Source organism: Epinephelus fuscoguttatus, linkage group LG13 (assembly GCF_011397635.1).
Source record: "Epinephelus fuscoguttatus linkage group LG13, E.fuscoguttatus.final_Chr_v1".
NCBI lineage: Eukaryota > Metazoa > Chordata > Actinopteri > Perciformes > Serranidae > Epinephelus > Epinephelus fuscoguttatus.
Window position 1 is genome coordinate 29,617,077 of NC_064764.1, and position 19,477 is coordinate 29,636,553.

Genomic DNA, 19,477 nt, shown 5'->3' on the forward strand with positions numbered 1-19,477 from the left:
TCTGATGTCAAGGTATCTGATGAAGCCCAACCAGTTATCTCTCGACGGAAACGGAACATCCTTTTCCCAAGTGGAGTCAAACTCTGTGCACAAGAGACTGCCCAGCAAGTCATCGCAAACCACCTGAGCTACTTTCATCTCAGAGGTACCGTGAACTGGATGGATGTTGGGTTAGATAAGGGGTGGAGGAAACACAAACAGCAGGAAGTGAACAAATGATTTTGTGAGATTTTGCCCCCTCTGCCCCATCTCTAAGGACTTAGTCGTCCAATACGCAGAAGTGTTAACCTTTGCCACGTTTACAGCGAGTGATCCACCTGAGTCAAGAAGAAGAATGTTAGTTGACATCTGTGAGGACACCAGTTGCAATTAGGACTTATTAGATTTACTTTCAAACAGCCTGTGGTCCACTTACAGGGTCAGTTCACCTATATTACAAATAGAACAGCGCTATTGAACGTACCCTAGTGGTACGTAGACATTCAGATAGTTTTGTGTGTATGTGGCCAGAGTTTACTTGATATCGCAGAACCAGAGAGATAGTTAGGAGGCGTGGTGAGGGTGGGGGGGGGGAAACATCCCTTTCCATCAGCCTGTAAGCACTGGGAAAACACAATTTTTAAACTCACATCAGAGACACTTACATTTACTATATATTTATATTATTAACTGAACTTAACATAGAAAATTACCCCACGTTATAACGTAATAGACTAGCATGTTCTAGTGGATTCCATGCATGTTTAGAGACATTACAGCAGCACTACCGTTACTTAATGCCATTAACCTAACTATATTGACAAAGTGCTATATCATGCAGGGAACCACCAGAACTACAGGTCCTTGGAGAGGCCACAACTTTTTTCACAAGCAGCTAAACAATCTAAAACTGTTTGGACAAATATCCTTTTAGTGTAACCAGAAACAGCCCTGAAATCACCATCGCCAAACCCACCAAACTCCATTTATATAAACAGTAATTTTAGTGTTTTCAAAGCCAGCGTGTTTTCACATCTAAATGGGTGAATTAGGGGTTTATTTCAACCAGAGCTGGTGATTGTTAAAACATCAGAAAGACGAACAAAGAGGTTTTTATGGGTTTTATTTTGTGTTTGTTGCCTTTGAAGGGAGTGAGTTTTCTGATGGTGAAATAACTGTTTATTTAACCCGCTGAAGCAAGTTGGCTTGATTTCTTTTAAAAACACAGGAAGAGGGCAGCAAGCAACCAGAGAAGAAGTCACCCAAAAAAATTGCAGAGTCTTAGGGCTGCTGTGAAACTGCGCCTACTTAGGTCAGAAAAAAAGTTTATCTTGGGTGCTGGACAGCCACAACAAAGGTTCACAAGCTGAGATCAATACCAAAATAATGTTGATTTATTCAGAGCATTCGTGCACAAAAAGACGGGTGCTCAAAGTTAAAAAAAATAATAAAAAGTGGTTAAAAACGGCAGCAAATGTTTCAGTCCTTGACTATCACCAGTGCACTGATGATGTTTAGTGGCTCAGTTGAATTGGTGTGTGGGTATTTCTCCTCCCATCCCCCGAAAAATTAGCAAGAAATTATTATTATGGTGTGTTTGACCAAAGATACTGGATTACTACAAGATGGCCCACCTACAATATACTCCCATTGAATGAAATGGTATACATTTCCGGTCTCCTAAGTAGGCGTTGTCCCACGTACCCCAGTCAAAGACGAGGGAGAACCGCCAATCAAAGACGAGTATCCCAACCTCGCTTCTGTCAACATGTGTGTACCTTTACTGGCCGTAAGCTAAATAAATAAACGGTCCGTGAAAAAAATATTTTTTTCCAGCGGATGTCTTAGTTACAACATGACTGAGCTAACTGGAGTAGTTTCATGTTGTATCCGACAACGGGAGGCTTTTAACAGATGACGTCCTGATGTTAGCTTTGCTGCTGCTGTTAGCTGTCCCTGTCAGCTGCAGCCACTGATGCTTTCTAGACATCGTGATCTCCCAAAACTGAATAAATACCACACATAGCAACACAAAACTGCTTTGCTAGCTCAATCATGTTGTAACTAAGATATCCGCTGGAAAAACACATTTTTTTAATCCAGTATCTTTAGTGAAACTGCACTGATTTCAGCACCAGAGAGGAGATATCTGTTGCCAGATCTCGTGAGAGTGTGTTGTTGAGACAGAGACAGGTCTTGAACAAAGTACATTTTCTCCTGATTTGTCCGTGTGAAATTTGCCATTTTGATGTTGGGATGTTCTGAAGATATGTGGCTTGTGATAAATGGGTCCAATATTTGCTTCTGTGACTATGGGGCGAAAGAATTGGCCATAATCTGTAATCATGTTCATTTCTCCCACTGAAGTCAATGGACTCAGGACCTGCTGTTAGTCTCCTAAAGGGGCGTGGTGGTCGCGAACCCCACGTGACACTGATACAGGAAACTTGGTTTATCCACTGTCTTTGGTTTGACATAGCAATTTTGGAGCTGTTTCTAGTTAAACAAAAATAATCTTTGATTAAAAAAGGTCTATCTCCATAGGAATCCTTTCAGTAATCTTGCCAGACTCTTAAAATAACAATCTGAGCCTGTCAGTAGCAAAAACAAACACTTTTAGAGGATGTACATTAATGGTATGAACGTACCCTGAGTGTTAACATTGCAGCCTGGCCAGTGCTCTCACTCAATGCTGGACCAATTTCAAAAACTTTTGTTGCCAACAATATTTTACAACACCACAACAAGGGAAAATAAGGTCCATTTTGGTGTGTTATGCTACTAGAGGCTGATGTCGCCTCGAGCTGCTAGCTTTAAGCAGAGCTAATGAGTGAGCTAGGATCGCTTCTTTCTAACTCCACACACCCAGATACTTCTTTTCATTTTTTAAACTAGTAGTTTTCAGCCACAACCAAGCCACATCACCTGAGTCAGTTTATTAGATTTTGTGCAGCCTCATCAGGAGCATCAAAAGACTTAATACAGCTTTTTTTTCAAGTACATAATAGTACTCGTGATGACCTGTAAAAAGACTTTGATGTGCAAAATCAATGGAGGTCTCCTTTAAACCACCAGGGGTGAATATAAACTGTCTGCATGGCTCAATATTGGTGGTAGAATTAAATCAAGTACTATACTGAAGTACAATTTTGAAATACTTGTACTTTAGTATTCCTATAATGTGGAAAATAGTTACTTAAATATATCAGCATATGTTTGATTAAGAGTGTAAACAAAGATCATTAATCATTAAACATCATTAATCATTTATTTTGGTTAAACATAGATGTGAGTTGGAAATAATGGAGTCCGGTGTGAAGCTGTGTGTGATATGCGCAATGCAGGAATGTGTTGGAAAGTATTCAGGGACAGTTTGGACGATCCAGATGAAAGAAATATTAGTGTATCAAACAAGTGACAGTTTAAGGAGGCATAGCGAAAGGATTGTACATTCTGTTTAGGCCACAATAGGAGGAGTATGAGAAATACGTAATAGTGAACGTAGACAGTTCAGTCTCCTCCTAGGACCAGCTTGGTTTACGTGTACTGTTTGATAATGTACAGTAAACCTGTTTCACACTGAACTCTAAAGACTGTTGTTGTCTTTTATTAGGAATACAAACATTGTGAAAAAATGATGAATAAATGATGGACGTAGCTACCATGATATAGCCCACTGGTTTGTGGAAGCCTGTTTTGAAGCCTCGAGTTCAGCATTTTGGCCGCTGCCATCTTAGTTTTTAGAGCCAGAAGTGATTGTAATTGGGCAAGAGGCTGGAGCTGTGGAGGAGGCAGGTTGGGTCTGACTGAGAGTCCGAGGACACTATCAGCAGACAGCCTGTCGTTCAAAGCAGCCTCACCTTAAATATGCGTAACCTTAAGCCTTAATAAAATGCAAATGTAAAATTTATTTGAAAATTACTCCCCCATTCTGTTGTCATGTAGGGGGAAATTAGCAATAGAGACCAAAACCATTTTTTGTGCCAGGCTGTAAACATGTTTATTTCTGCTGTAAAGTTGGTAGTTTTAACATGGGGGTATATGAGGACTGACTGGAATCTGGAGCCAGCCTCAAGTGGCTTTTCAAAAAACTCCAGTCTATGGCACTTTATGTTGGCTTCACTTTTCAGCCCCACAGGCTGCTGCTTGGTTTCACCTTGCTGTGTTTGCGTTTCTTTTAAATTGCTGTTTCTCTTGGATGCCTGCTCCTTCCAGTCTGGGACCTGGTCGCAACCTTTTTAGAAAGCCCCAACCTCACCTGTGTGCTGTGGGGATTCATGCCCATAAACATCCCGAACACAGAAAATAAGAAGAAAATAGGAAAATATGAGGACAGAGTCTCTGCAGATCAATACACCACCATAGTTACTTCTGTATAAGTTTATACATTGTTTTTTTTTTAGGAAAATCCTGCATAGAATATTTTTTAGTACATTTTACTGATTATTAGGGCTGTCTTGATTACCATTTTAGAGGCCTTGAAGCTTCAGTGATAATAACCATAGCATATTCAAAGCTTCGTTGGGAGGCGACGGGACCTGGGAGGGTGGATAATGGTAATCAGTCAAATTCATATATGCTAATGTACTACATCAGCAGCATGATGGTGCGGTGTTGCAGTGGTTACCCCCCAGCAAGAGGGTCCTAGGTTTTGAACCCAGGGTGGAGGGTTTGAAACCCCACCTGTGGGAGGGGTGGGGGAGCCCTTCTGTGCAGAGTTTGCATGTTCTCTCTGTGTCAGCGTGGGTTTTCTCCAGGTCCCACAGCTTCCCCCCACAGTCCAAAGACACGCAGGTTTATTGGTGACTCTAAATTGTCCGTAGGTGTGAATGTGAGTGTGAATGGTTGTCTGTCTCTATGTGTCAGCCCTGTGATAGACTGGTGACCTGTCCAGGGTGTACCCTGCCTCTCACCCAATGCCCTCTGCGACTCCCAACAAGATAAGCAGTTAGGAAAGAATGAATGAATGAATGAATAATCAACCACATCCACCCGGGATGGCTTTAGGAGGACTTAGCGCTGCTGCATGTGTGTTTGAAATAGAGAGTGATAGAGAAAGAGAAGAAAAGGTGGAAGTTGGACTGTTGCAAGCAATGTTTCTGTAACTTATTAATAACTCAGAACACAGTAGATAATTGTTTGCAATTCGTCTCACCTGTTCCTTTGGACAGCCAGTTTAATGCTTGAAGCAGGGGTTGATGACTGCACTGAGAACACTGGTCTCAATCGTGTCTAACACTCGCCACCTGCTTTCAATTTCCTCCACCATTTTAGTGGTGAAAAACAAAACAAAACAAAAATCAAAGCATTTAAATACTCATTTGGACACTGATTATGACAACGATTGAAGCTTCGAAGCATTTGGGTCAACCCGACTGATAATACTTCTGTACTTAAGCATAATTACATTGTGATATAGTTAGTTTTACTTAAGTAAAGAATCTAAATACTTCCTCCACCACTGCTCGACACCTCTAGGGGTCAAGTTAGAGAATATGTTTTTAGGTGTGATTTGTGTGAATTGACACCTCCAGGAACAGATGCAGTGCACCGCAGGTGGGCAGCAGTTGTGAAACAGTATATTCAGCAGAGAAGAAACATTTTGATCTGTTCTTACTTGGGAAACAATGTACAGTATGTGCGTGTGAGTGGGCTGAGATCAAGGTGTGATTCTTGTCAGTGGACTCCTGAGCAGCTAAACGTAGACAGCTTTATCAGTGCCAAGGAACAGTGTGTGAATGTCCGTGAATGGTGAAAAGTCGAGGTTTGTTATGTAAGATAGATTTGGACTCGGAGGTGACCACTGGTCTCACAGTCAGCGTTGATTAGGGAAGACAATTGGAGCATATGTTTGTGCGCCGACTTTGGGTCGGTGCCCAGTAGGCTGACTCATGAAAGGGAGTTATGTCATGACATTAACATGGCAAGGGACATGCTTAGAATTGGGCGTTGGGATTTTCTGCTAATAACATCAAGGTCTATCATTATTTGAATTAATTAAAGATGATTTTATATTCTGCTAATGATCAAACAGGGTGGTCTTGATTTTGAATTTAAGTGTCAACTCAACCAAAATAATGTGTAAAACACTGCTATAGAAGCAAGTTCTACAAGCTTGTGTTTTCAAGTAGTTGGTGTCTCTCTCCGCTCTGTCCAGTGTGCCAGGAGACCATATGGGAGGCTTTCAAGATCTTCTGGGACCGCCTGCCAGAGCAAGAAGAGTACCAAAGCTGGATGAGCCAGTGCCAGGAGGGCACAGTCATGGCACAAGATATTGGCAGCTACTTTAGCCAATCAGAGGAGCATCAGGCTCTGGTTAAAAAGGTTAGTACCTGACTAATGCTTGAATAAAAACAGTATCTGTGAGAAATACAGAACATAAAACACTGCTTTGCTTTTTTTCTATTTGTAGAGAATGTCACTGCCAGGTTTGAAAAGGTAAAAGACGCCTCCTCACCTCCCTCGCTGCTGATCCACCATTTCAATCATACATTTATTGATCTCATTATTAATTCTGCGTCTGTTCTTCTATCTGTAGTGAGCCCACCAGGTCCTGGCAACACATGTGCAGGTAAGGTTGTCATGACTTTTACCTGATCATAGTCTTGCTTGTCAGTTCCCACACAGAGCTTTAGATGCCTCGTGTTCATTTGTTTGTGTTTGATTTTTTTCCCCATTTTGTTTGTGCATCTCACATTTAGATCCAAATTCTCTCTCAGCACTGTTGCCATCATGTAGCACTGTTTATGGAGTTAGCACCACTAGCTGTTAGCCACTGGCTTAGCCACCTTCACGTTTAGAAACGTGAGCAGACAAGTCATACACTTTGAAAGAATAGTATCAGTAACATTGTTAACACTGTGCTACGTTACAGAGAAATACAAAACCGTACTAATGAACCTTCATTAATATAGGCCTATATTTTATCTACAAGTGCACGTCACACACTGAACGAGCCACCTGTTAATGACGCTGTGGGCTAATGGGCATGTAGCTACTTCCATGTTTCAGATGATACGTCATGTTTGCAGTCGACCAGTGAAGATGAGTTTACATATCACCTTGGGTTCGTCTTTCACCTTCTCAAAATGATCCCACACTTTGGATTTCCTGCCCGACATGTTATTAACTTATTCTTGAGATCCTACTTTTATCTCTAACTGCAGTGTGGATCATCCTTTAAAGCCTGTATGCTGTGTATTATTGACTAATGTAATATAACTCCTGATGAAACAATCTTCTTCTATTTCACAGCTCTCCAACACCAAGAGCACCGGAAGCGGTGGAAGCTCCTGAGCTAGGTCAGTGTTACTTATAACAGAATGACATTATGTGACTTTGATCACATGGGCCCAGTTGTTTAAAGAATTCAATCTGGATCAGAACGATCCCAGGTATTGCCATCCAGGATCAGCTAATCCATCTTAATTTTGCGCCAGTTTTTCAAAGCAGTATTGGATTCTATCACCCTCATCCAGATACAAACTTTTCAAGATTAGATAACCAATGCTCTAAATCTGACTACATATCACAATGTACAGCAGCACTGAAACTGACTCTGAATCCACCCTTCTGCTGGAAAATGATAAAAGTTTTGAACAACACATACTGAAGATGTGATCCAGATCAAAACCAAAACTGAATTATGTGATCTAATCCAATTTCAGAATCCTTTTTTTCCCTTTAAACAACACTTTTTCAAGATTAGATCCAATCCGATATCTGAAATCCAATCAAATTACTTTTAAACAACTGGGCCCTGGTGTCTCTACCATCATATAAACATCCAATTATATCCGTACCTTTGCACAAGCATCATTGTTTCAGTGTTAGTGAATGTTTCTGTGTGTGTTTGGTGAGTGAATTTGGCTGTATGCCTGAGATTTCGAGAGTACTCAGGGTCAGGACAGTCTAATCCATATAGCCATCAGGAATCACAGCACCTGCCAACAGTTTAAGCTCACATCCACTTGAAATAAACCAACAGTTCCTTTTTTTTTGCACATGAACTCAACCACCCAGAAGAGACAGCTAAAGAAGAGGAGGTGGAGGAAGCAGCCGTCATTGTCCCAGAGGTGGAGGAGAGTCCAGTGAGTGCACACACAGATTGTTCATATAATGTTTTGATAATTTGCACACTGAACTAAAACGTTACTGTGCCTCTTTCTAATGGCACAGCTAGACAATGACATTGCCGTGCAGCCTCCCACCCCAGCTGTGCTGGAGCAGGTGGTGGAGCTGAGCATCCTCCTGACCGGAGAGATGTACAATGACGACCTCAACGATCCAGCCAGCCTCCAGCACCAAACGCTCAGCAGACAGCTTGCTGAAAAGGTTCGTCTCTGGCTCTGACTCCGTCTCTCTGTCTATCTTTACGACTCCCCTTAGTGCTACTGTTTCTTGGCTCCAGACTGGACTCAGTATATCTCCTGGTTTATGGTCTGTGATGGATGCATTGTTAGTTTTAATAACACACACTCTCTAACAGCAGCAGTAGTTAAACCCAAAGTATGTGCTGAAATACAGCGTTATGACGTGTCTTGGGAATAGATAAACCTTTGCACATGGACATGTATGTGCAGGTACTCTACCTTTGGAGGCGACTTCAGTAGTTTTACAGGTACTCGGAAAATTCAGTAAATTTGTTTAGGTGCTTTTTCCTGGCACCAGAAGCCCATTTTTGATTTTATGTCGACAAAGCACAACGTTTTTCCTGATCGCTGACCTATTTTTTAATTCTCAGTGGAGATCTGCTATACACATAAAATACATATATACCCACACACGCTGTGAACACACAAACCCAGGTGCCATGAAGAGATTATAAGTGTGAGTGGAGCCGCGGACAGGCTAGTAAATGAATGCAGTGAAGGAGGAATTGGAGGACAAGCCAGGAGACAAAAGGCCCAGCAGACCTTTATTTTTTTGCGTCCTCTTCCTCTGATGGATTAAATAAAGTGGGTCAGTGAGTCTGCAGAACAGTATATGGATTGTTTTTTTTCTCAGTGCCTAGAAGCAAGGCCGTGTAGACTAATAAAAAAAGTTGACCACAGTGCAGCAGTCTGCCTCCAGAGGATTATGATCTGGGCCACAGCACAAAAGACTCAAGACCTTGCAACTGCTTTGAACAAAATTAGCCCTCTTGGTACAATAAATCTGATTTACTCTGCCAACTAAGTTCATTGTAACCCAGGCAAACTAAGAAACCTCCTCCCGAGGCTTGTTTGTGATGCTTGATCTTTTTTGTCCTTGCAGATCGAGGACGCTTTGCAGGGGCTTCCTGGATTTAAGAGTGTGTCCGTGCTGGACTTCAGGTCAGTGTCTCTGCTGTTGTTTCAAGACGTATTTTATTGCTAGAGAGATGGTCTTTTCATAAAACTAGACTGTGTGTGCACTAGAAAGAAGCAAATACCCTTGAAATTGGTGCTCGATGACCACAGAAAACAGAGGTACTTTTTACACAGTCCTTTCTTTATGTTGCATTTTTACAGAGAATCAAGCGACGGCGGCATCATACCGCCTCTGTGTTTGATTTTAGACAGCATAATGGCATTGCAAAAGCAAAAGAGGAGTTACGGATGTGACCAGTAGCACAACAGGGTTGGCCTCTGGTGTGATGTATAACTTGCGTCAGCAGTGCTTTATAAGTAATAACAATGTCATAACATGGCAATAACAATCATTTACCATCTCTGATATATGGTGTAAGTGGGTAAAGAGATCCTGGACCTCATTCTTTCACCAATGTACAAACGAGTTAGCTGCTAACTGCTATCAGCTACATTTTAGTTCTCCCACGGTGGGTCACATGTATAATACATCATCAAAACGTCACACCCATGTCACCTATGATCCTACCCTGCCCTCTGTGCCGTTTATACTTAGGTCGTTTCGGTGCTCTGTCTACCTTTGAGGCTGCCTAAGGGGCCGTACACATACCACGTCTGTAACTGCCTAGTAAACACAGGTGGTCACATCCTGGGTGCTACTCTTGTGCCTCTTCTGTGCCAGTTTTCAAGAGTGCAGCGGCAGGTTGCGTCTGAGGTTTCTAAGCAACCATAACAAGCACCATATCATAGTCTGTTTATCTGAAATCCTGAGTGCAGAGCTGATCTTTTCACAGGTTCTAAATTAATCAAGACTGTTCCTGTTTTTGGATTCTTCGTTCACCTGTTTGTATGTAGGCCCATTGTTTGTGTGACAGATGTAAAGCTCTGGTAGCCCTGCACTAAAATGATCAACTTTTCCGAATTTAACACAGACTGGTATTTATGTAAGAAGGAGAAAATATCTGTCGGCTGTGATTGGTTGGTCCCCGTCACATGACATGCGGTGCGTGCTGCTGCATTCCAAAAATTGAACTCTGTTTATCTCAGGACGCAGCCGACGTGCCCTAAAAAACAGGCGCTCGGGAACGCATGCATGCTGTTCTAGAGTTGCTGTTATGTTGCTTTGGCGTCGCTCTGGCATTTGAGCGCACCTGCTGCCTGTCTACATTAAAAACAATTAATTTGAGAGCACAAAAAATGAGGCATGTGCACGGCCCCTTCAAGGTGAGACAACTTTGTCATCCCATTCCATGATCTTACCTTTTATACAGAAGGCAGCATAATGGCATGCAGTTTCCGCCTTGAAGAAGCAGTGTAAAAGGGGTTAGAGAAAAGGGCTGTGGTAGTCGCTTTTGCTCAAGAGGTAGAAAGCCTACAACTACCAGAATGCACTGCGCTCCTGCTGGTGGGTGACATAATGCAAGCTTGGCCATTTCCACACAGGAAACAATATGGTGGATGGCTGGTAACAAACGATCTCAAATTACAGTTAAACAATAAGCTAAATATGTTTCTGAAAGCATTTTAAAGGCCATGCAGACACAGAATCTTGGTTCATATTTTATCAATGCTTCTAAGTTTTACTGTCTGACAGTAATTTAAGCCTCCATTTTATAATACAGGAAACAGTATGACTCCCGATTCTTGTTACAAATTCTCATATTATAGACAAACAGTGCACTAAAATTTGTTTTTGAAGACATTTTTGGCAAGTAACATAATTTTGTCAGCACTGCCTAGTTGTATGTTTGATCAGCGTTCGGTTTGAGTTTGAGACAAAGAGTTGCTTCTGTACTCTTTGTTTCTGCAGTGGGGGGGATATAAGCTACAACCCTACTTAGCTACTGCCTACACTGTTATGATACAAAGCTGGACTTTTATGACTAAAACTACCTCAACTTGTTTTATTAACCCCGTTTCTCTCTTCTTGTTTCACATAGGCCCCCGAAGGACACCCAAGGGTGAGTCATCAGTACCAGCTGTTGTAGTTTGACCTGGAATATTCTCGTATTTAAGCCCACAGATCCCTATCAACCATTCGTTAGCTAGATCTGTGTGAGTGTGTGTGGCATCACCTTCATCTCGCACTGTATTTACCTGTGAGCACGGGCACGTGTTGAGGTGTGCCACTATTTGCCTGTGTTAATGGACTTAGTGTGGTCACTCGCCTGTTAAGTGGGATCAGGATGGGGCCAACCAAGTGAGCAGGTGCTCTCCTATAGAGACGATTAGCAGGGCTTTACGACCTCACCAATCAGCCTCTGGAGGAGCGATGGAGAGGAGGAGGGTTAGAGGGAAAGATGTGTGTGTTGTAAAATGGTTGGTAATAGTGTGACTGTTTTTCTGGCTGTTGTAGCACTGGTTGTGGAAGAAGTATTTAGATACTGTAGTTACATAAAAGTAGCAATACCACAGTGTAGAAATACTCTGTTACTGTTACAAGTAAAACTCTTGAGGTAAAAGTCTTTAACATTTTAGGAAATACAATTCACACTTATGCACTGTAAATATAGGGCAGCAGCCGCTTAGCTTCGCATAAAGACAGAAACAGCCCAAAGTAACTAAATCCACCTACTAGCTCCTCTAACTTACTAAAATATTTGGCAGTTTTGGGGGGCTTTAGACACACATGTCCTGCTCTTTTTGTTTTCAACTGTACTTTGTTTACACATGGCCATAATTGTGCATACCTATGACATTAAAGGAACACCTCACCAAGAAAATGACCATTTGTACTGTATATCAAACCATGTAATGTTGAATTATGTAAGAAAACATTGTTTTTCTTGCATGCCTCCATAGTGAATGAATAATCCAAGTGTCTCGATATTTTTGCAGTAAAAGGGGCCACGTTTCACAACAGCAAAACTATAGACCTTTTTAGGGCCGAGAGTGTGCTCTGGATAACCGAATGGTACATTCAGACAGTGCTCTGAATTTATGATTGGTGCAGTTTGTGAGTGCGCTCTGGCACTTGAAATGATTATTTCTGAATGCACCACTTACATCATCGTCTAAAATGCATGTGTTTGGGAAGTACTGAGCGTATGACTGGTTAAATGAGACTTGGATTATGCTACATGAGTTGTGTGAGAATTTGTAAACTGTTTTTTTTTTTTTATATATATACATATATATATATATATAGTTTTTCTGTTGTTAAACATGGTCCCTTTAAATCAGTTCATTAAGACATTTTTCTTGTTTTTGCATTCTTTGTTCACCATGGACACATGCAAGAAAAAAAAGTTGTCTTCACATACAAATGGTAATGTTGTGGGTAAAGAATTCCTTTAAGTACACTGAGAAATATACCGTATCTATATCTTCCCACGGTGATGCTGTGGTTAATCCTGCATGCTGCTGCTAACTGCAGATCCCAGTTCACAGCAGGAGTAGAACTCTGCCTGCCGCTGCGTATGTGTGAAGCTACAGGGGGAAAAAATGGAACTGCTTCTAAATGGGGCCGGCACGTGCTCAGCTGTCCGCCAGAAACCCCACAAACTAGGTCAGAGTGGAGGGCTCCCAGCAGTCAAATGAAGGCTGATAGATTGGCTTTTTCCAGGGTCTGGAATCTCTTGTGAGGTTTCCATGTTCATTATGATGATATTGATCATTCTGCTGACTCGGCCATTTTTGGGCCTATACTGTCGAGCTCCTGCATGCCAAGCAGGAGTAAATCACTCGAGTCATCAGTCATGTGTGATCGCTCTACAGCTCTTTTAACAGGTTTGACGTTAAATCGCGCTAATGATGAAGTGACTTTCATCCTATAAGACACTATTTTGTACTCTCTTATTGTAAATGTGCCTGTAAGATGGATGTAAAATGGTGTTTAGGTGCTGATGTGTTGATTGGGAAATTTTCTCTTCAAGTCCTGTGCTGTAGTTCATTTTTAGCCTAACATTATCTTTTTACTTCTGGTGATTGCATTTAAGCTTCAAAAATTATAAAGTGGTGTTCATTTGTGATCTTTCTGATCAAAGTATGTAAGTATCATTAACTTTTTATTGCCACAGAGCTTATTTTTTGCTATAATCCAAAATCCAGTGGAAAAATCCCATAGGCTTTTTAGAGTGCTTTCACACCTACCCTGTTTAATTCAGTTCAATCGAACTCAAGTTCATTTGCCCCCTAAGTGTGGTTCGTTTGGGCAGGTGTGAACACAGCAATCACACTGGGGCACACACCAAAACAACCAGACTGAGACCTTCTTGAAGAGGTGGTCTCTGTCTGGTTACAAACAAACTCTGGTGCGGTTCGTTTGAGGTGAGAATGTGACCCGACCTCGATTTGAACCAACTGCAGTCGCATTACACATTGTTTGGGTTAAAGTTATCTTCCTAAATGCAGAATTTGTGGCAGATTTGTTGCATTACACTTAAAGGTGTACCTATAAAGAGGCCAGGGAGTGAATATCACAATACATTTCCACTCAAAGAACGGTAACGTTGAATAACTGCCCTGACACTATTTGGTATGTGACTGCTACGTATTTGTGTCTTCAGGCTGGGTGGTGTTGTGGTGGACTATGCTGTCACAGTGGCGGTGGATGGAACAGGAGTGAGCATGGAGCAACTGGACTACCTGACGCTGCAGTCGAACCTGGTGGAGAGCTCATACCGTGAGGTCGTGGAGCTCCCCACGGTGGTCTACACCATCAGCGAGGTGAAGAACTTCATCACTGAAGCCCTGCATAACGACGCACTGGAGAGTGGTAAGATGATGGCCAGTGCACGACTGCTGATATTCCCCCCACTGTAACAGAACACACACATGCCACCCTTATAGCTGTTTATTTAATTGGCATGGCAGTGCCGGGAACACATTGGCAAAGGCAGTGCATCCAGCACAGGGCAAACCTCCAAACGTCATATCAAATAGAGATGCAGTAAACCCGGCATTGATATTACAACATACACTACACCACTTGAGAAAACATTCCAGGGTTTTAATAGTCTCATCTGTTTCTTATTTGTCTGCTCTCTCTGTCGCAGAGGACAGAGACATATTTATAAGAAGCCTCAGCTCAAAAGTGGGCCATTTTTAATGAACGAATAACAGAGTCATCAGTTATAAGAACCGTGTATTTATTCTAAGCTACACTTAAATCCTTGTCATTAAGTGGTCTGCAAGGAGAGCTGAGCAAAAAGGATGTTTGAAACCTGAGCATCCAGTTTTTTCTTTATTTAAGTCCTTTATTTTGGCTCAAACCCAGTGGATCTTACAGTTACAGTACTTTACTGGACACAGGATGGACGGTATAGTAAAAATAAAAGATAAAAAGTGATGCAGCAGAGGACAAAAAAGTAACGCACACACTCTCAAACGCTCACATAGGGATATTTAAACCACTGCGCATCTGTTAGACTCAGCCAGGCAATAAGTAGGTTAGCTGCAGTCTCCTTCTGGCCAGCAGCCTTCACCAGAAATGTGAAGAAATTGAATGATGTGATAATGTCTATAGCATCTCCTCCTCCTGTGAGATTTCTCCCTGCTCATGTTTTTGAGAAAATGCGTGTCATTAGTTAGCGAGCGCCCCTGGAGATGAATGCCATCTGATGCTCACATTAATTATAAGCTTGGACATGTGAAATGAGGGCTAAACACTCTCATATGGCTGACATGTGTATCTGGGGAACTTGAAGGCACTTCTTGGCTTTGTTTTTCTGCCTTGGTGGCGTTGCAGTAATAGCCTTGGCCCCACAGCGGCTGATATTCGCTCCAGATTTTTGCTCTGATTTGTAGATATTTACCCCTGAAGGTAATGCTGTCAAATAGAAATCTGTTGGTGCTGAAATGGCACAAAAGGATTCTGCAGACTCCTGCAGGCATGATTATTTTTGCTATTTGGCCCGTTTGCATATTGTGTGTCAGTTTATATTAATATTTGTTTCCCCCCACTGGTTCCACAGTGTCTGAGGCCCCTGAGTCTGTCAACGCTGCAGACGGAACTGCGGTGAGTTACCTCCACAGCTATCATGACAACAATCTCTCTCCGCGCTCTCCAGCTGCTTCGAGCTCCACGAAGCTGATTCATCACTTTTGTTTAAGGAAGCTCGACAGCTGTAGTATGAGTGATGTTGCGATAACCTGTAACTGGCTTTGTGATGTTATCCAGACCCACACCAGTGCAGGTAGGGGATGAGATCACCAGTAAGGATGAAGTGAGGCTTTGAGGATTAGTTTGGCTCTTGCTATTATAATCCACTGCTATTCTGGGGCAAAAGCTACAGCGAGTGCGCCGCACCACAGCGAGCGACGAGGAGAGACAGCACATATGAGTATATTCAGACAAGTAATACCATCCAAAGTCTGTCTTTATTTGTGCTGTCTTGTGGTCGACTGTGTGCTTTGATGGTAATCAGAGTTTGGGTTGCACTAAATGTGTCTGCTGGTTCACTTTGTAGCTCAGCTTGCTAAGTGATTAATTTGACTCATTATAGGAGTTGGGAGAGTTTGGAAAACTTCTCATCAGTAATTGATTCACAGGCAACAGAGCAGAGCTACTGTGCCACCGAAGCACTTTGCTGCCCTGGTTAGGATTTGGATCATTTTTGTTTCGGCTGCTGTTTTTTCGAACTCTTTATGAGTTGATATTAAAGTGTAAGACGCCTGCTGTGTGCCACCAAAATAATTAGACTTTTAACAGCTCAGCCAATACATGAATCAATAGCTGTTGCACATTTATTAATTCAATTTGCATCTATGTGATTCATCAATAACTCAGAGTAAATCTGGTACGCAGATATGAAGCAAGCTGAGCACACTTCCAGTAAAGGTGGATGAGAGCGGTTTGCCTTTAAAGTTTTCACTGGAAGCGATGACAGTATTGGACAACAAATCCCTTGGCAGTGATTACGAACCAAAAGTGAGATGTACAAGAGACCAAACATATTGAAATAATCAGTTTGTGACAATAACAAGGAAACTAAATTCCCAAAAGTATTGGTCAGTTAGCTGGAAACAAACAGAGTGTCACCAGTGAAAGATCAACCATCATGGAAAATACAACAGAATAATTCAAATCAAAGACATAAAATCCGCAAGAGTGAAACTAAAAAGAGTGAAAAACATGGCAATTTTCCCAGCAGTGGTTCAAGAGTGTTGCATGCGCAGCACTGTGAGCAACACATCAGCCGCGTTTGTGTTTTGTGTTTTTTGCATACTACAGCGTTTCCAGTAGATTTTGCAGCTCCATGTGAATGGGGATCGTTTCAATAACATCGTCATATAAACGCAGAAGTTTTTTAAAACGCAAAGGACAGACTTTTCTGTTTTTAGAGAAACCATTGTCGTCTAAACAGGGCCTTATGGTGCTTTCGCACCTGCCCTGTTTGGTTCGGTTCAATCGAGCTCAAATTTGTTTGCCCCCTAAGTGCGGTTCATTTTGGCAGGTGTGGACACAGCAATCACACTCATGTGAAAGCAGGACCGAGACCTTCTTGAAAAGGTGGTCCCAGTCTGGTTACAAACAAACTCTGGTGCGGTTTGATTGTGGTGAGAACGTGTTCTGACCTGGATATGAACCAACTGCAGTCACATGACACATTGTTTGGGTTAAACATGAGCATGTTACAGTCCTGGAGGATGATTAATGTGCACCTCCTCCTGTACTGCCTTAATATGCACAATCAGCACATCCAATGCATCTAAACATTGTTTTCTAGTTGGAGCCTTTTTGAGTGGTCTCGGTTTGGTTATTGGTCCGCACCAGGGTTCGATTGACAGCTTTCACACTGTCTCAAACAAACTGCACTAACTGCGCAAACAGACCTGAGTTTGTTTTGATCAAACCAAACAGGTTAGGTATGAAAGCACCCTTAGAAAACTAGGTAGTATATTAGCATGGTTAGCAGTTAGCTGATTGTAGAAAAATCACAAATTAACAGTCACAAAATACATGATTAAAAAGTACCCTTGGATAATTTAATAAAAAGATAAGATAAATATTTCCTTCTGTGCCTATCATATTCCAGCACACAGTTAATTTGTCTTTTGCTTTAACTTTACAGTTCAGTCTTTGTGATAATTTAATTGAAAGTGTACCAGCAGCAGGCCCCCTGATTGGCCTGACCTGTAAACACAAAACAGCCTCCAATCAGAGTTCCTCTTGCATGGCACACTCTAAGTGAAACAGGGCCAGAAAGTTGAGGTATTAAAGCCTGTTTGTGATGCAGATTAATGCTGCCGATGAGTCAACGGACGTCATGATCCTGGAAGAGGACACAGAGGATGTCAACAAAGATGATGTCCTGCCCGAGCTCTCTGAAACCAACACAGTGTCCGCAGCAGAAAATGACGTAATTGTTCTGGAGGAGAGTGTAGTTGTGTCTCCTGCTCCTGTCCTGACCACGAGTGCACCTCAAGCTGGCAGTGAGTGTTTATCCTGAACACAAGCAGACATTCAGTCATGCATTTTATCCCCCTGTGGTGTTTTCCTCTTTCACCTCTACCTTTTCTTTTATTATTTCCATTTTTGTGACACTCTTGCAGTCTTGCACTTCTGACTGCTTTATGTTTGCACTAAAACTACTTCTCAGGAGATATACGGATGATTTCTGTACCTCTCAGGTCTGATTTTGTCGATCTTAGATTAAATGTTTTGTCTGTGGGCTCTGGAAAAAGGTTCCCAGATTGAGTTGAGTTTCTTCTCGTCTCTGTTTTCCCAGGCATTGAGGAGGAGGGTCTGTTACCAGGGGACACTGTGCAGACTCCTGCTGTAGAAAACCCCCCACCAGAGGAACTCCCAGCTGAGCTTCCCTTCCCTGAGCTGCCAGAGGACCTCATGCTGCCTGAACCACCAGTGGAGGTCGAGGCCTCTGGTTCAGGCACAGCCAACATGGAAGACCTGCTCCAGCCATCTACACCCACAGAAGAAGTGTCTGTTGAGAAGACTGGATCAGAAGATGGGCTGATAATAGAAGATGTCCCCATAGATGCAGATGCAATCTCTGAAGTTGAAACTGTGGATGTTGAGGTTGCGGCAATTGAAGAAGAACCTACTACTGCTACTCTGGAAGAGGCAGAGGCAACTTTGGATGAGGCAGAGGCAACTCTGGATGAGGCAGAGGCAACTCTAGATGAGGCAGAGGCAACTCCGGAAGAGGCAGAGGCAACTCTAGATGAGGCAGAGGCAACTCCGGGAGAGGCAGAGGCAACTCTGGAAGAGGCAGAGGCAACTCTGGATGAGGCAGAGGCAACTCTAGATGAGGCAGAGGCAACTCTGGAAGAGGCAGAGGCAACTCTAGATGAGGCAGAGGCAACTCTGGATGAGGCAGAGATTCCAGAGGAGCTAGAGATCTCTACAATCGCAACTGAGACCACAGAAGAAGAAGGCCTACCTGCCCTGGTCCCTCCTCCTGATGCTGTAGATGTAGCGAGCGAAGCATCAGAGCCGGAGGCTGCAGAAACAGCTCTGCTTCCTGTTGGTGGACACTCGGTGGAGGGCACAGAAGACTCAAACCTCACAGATGTTCCGTCCGCAGATGAGGAAGTTAACCCAGAAGAACCTGTGGAAGATGCAGAAGTCAACGTGATGGTGATGTACCCTGAAGAACCTGTATTTGAAGAGGGTGGCATGGACAACGAGGGACAAGAGCTGAAGGAAGCTCCTGGAGCTCCACCTGTAGAGGAAGTGGGCCCAGCAGCTCCAGAGATCTCAACAGAGGATCTGACAGAGGATGAGATCTTGCTGGTTAACAGAGATGAACTGGAGCCACCAGTGACAGATTCTCTGATCCCTGCCGAACCAACTGCCCTGTCTCCAGAGAGAGAGTCGCCTTTCACCCGCATCTCTGATGTCGACCCTGCCCCTGATGAGCAACCTGACATCATCATCCCTTCAGTGGTGGAGGTAAAGCAAAATTATCTGCCCTAAGGTGTCAAAGGGCAGCACGTCCATGTGCGCCTAGCCACTGCCGGTGTGGGGTTGAACATGTAAAATAATATGGGTGGCTGTTTTGATGCATGATGTTCAGTGCCGTTGTGTTTTTGCCTTAAGTCTCAAACTTCTGATGTTCTCAAATATAAAGTGTGGAGCGGCTTCATAGATAATGATGGAAGCCTGATTTTGTTAAACCACAGAATGCTTTTCTTTTTAATACCCAAATGAGCTTTATTCTATTATAGTGTTCTCAGCTCTGACACAGAAAATGTACCTATATACT

At 42.7% G+C, this 19,477-nt stretch overlaps 1 protein-coding gene across 1 annotated transcript in view; it reads left to right on the forward strand.

The window, feature by feature from the left end:
* impg2a (interphotoreceptor matrix proteoglycan 2a) overlaps window positions 1–19,477 on the forward strand; it is a gene marked incomplete at its 5' end in the record, with an annotated part of 79,501 nt that continues 60,024 nt past the window's right edge. Inside the window, 13 exons of the mRNA XM_049593386.1 lie at window positions 1–145; window positions 6,137–6,303; window positions 6,392–6,417; window positions 6,518–6,550; window positions 7,234–7,280; window positions 8,002–8,069; window positions 8,158–8,313; window positions 9,235–9,293; window positions 11,249–11,269; window positions 13,817–14,025; window positions 15,224–15,267; window positions 17,489–17,684; window positions 17,981–19,164. Coding sequence (XP_049449343.1) covers window positions 1–145; window positions 6,137–6,303; window positions 6,392–6,417; window positions 6,518–6,550; window positions 7,234–7,280; window positions 8,002–8,069; window positions 8,158–8,313; window positions 9,235–9,293; window positions 11,249–11,269; window positions 13,817–14,025; window positions 15,224–15,267; window positions 17,489–17,684; window positions 17,981–19,164 — 2,355 coding nt within the window. The remainder of the gene's footprint in view (window positions 146–6,136; window positions 6,304–6,391; window positions 6,418–6,517; window positions 6,551–7,233; window positions 7,281–8,001; window positions 8,070–8,157; window positions 8,314–9,234; window positions 9,294–11,248; window positions 11,270–13,816; window positions 14,026–15,223; window positions 15,268–17,488; window positions 17,685–17,980; window positions 19,165–19,477) is intronic.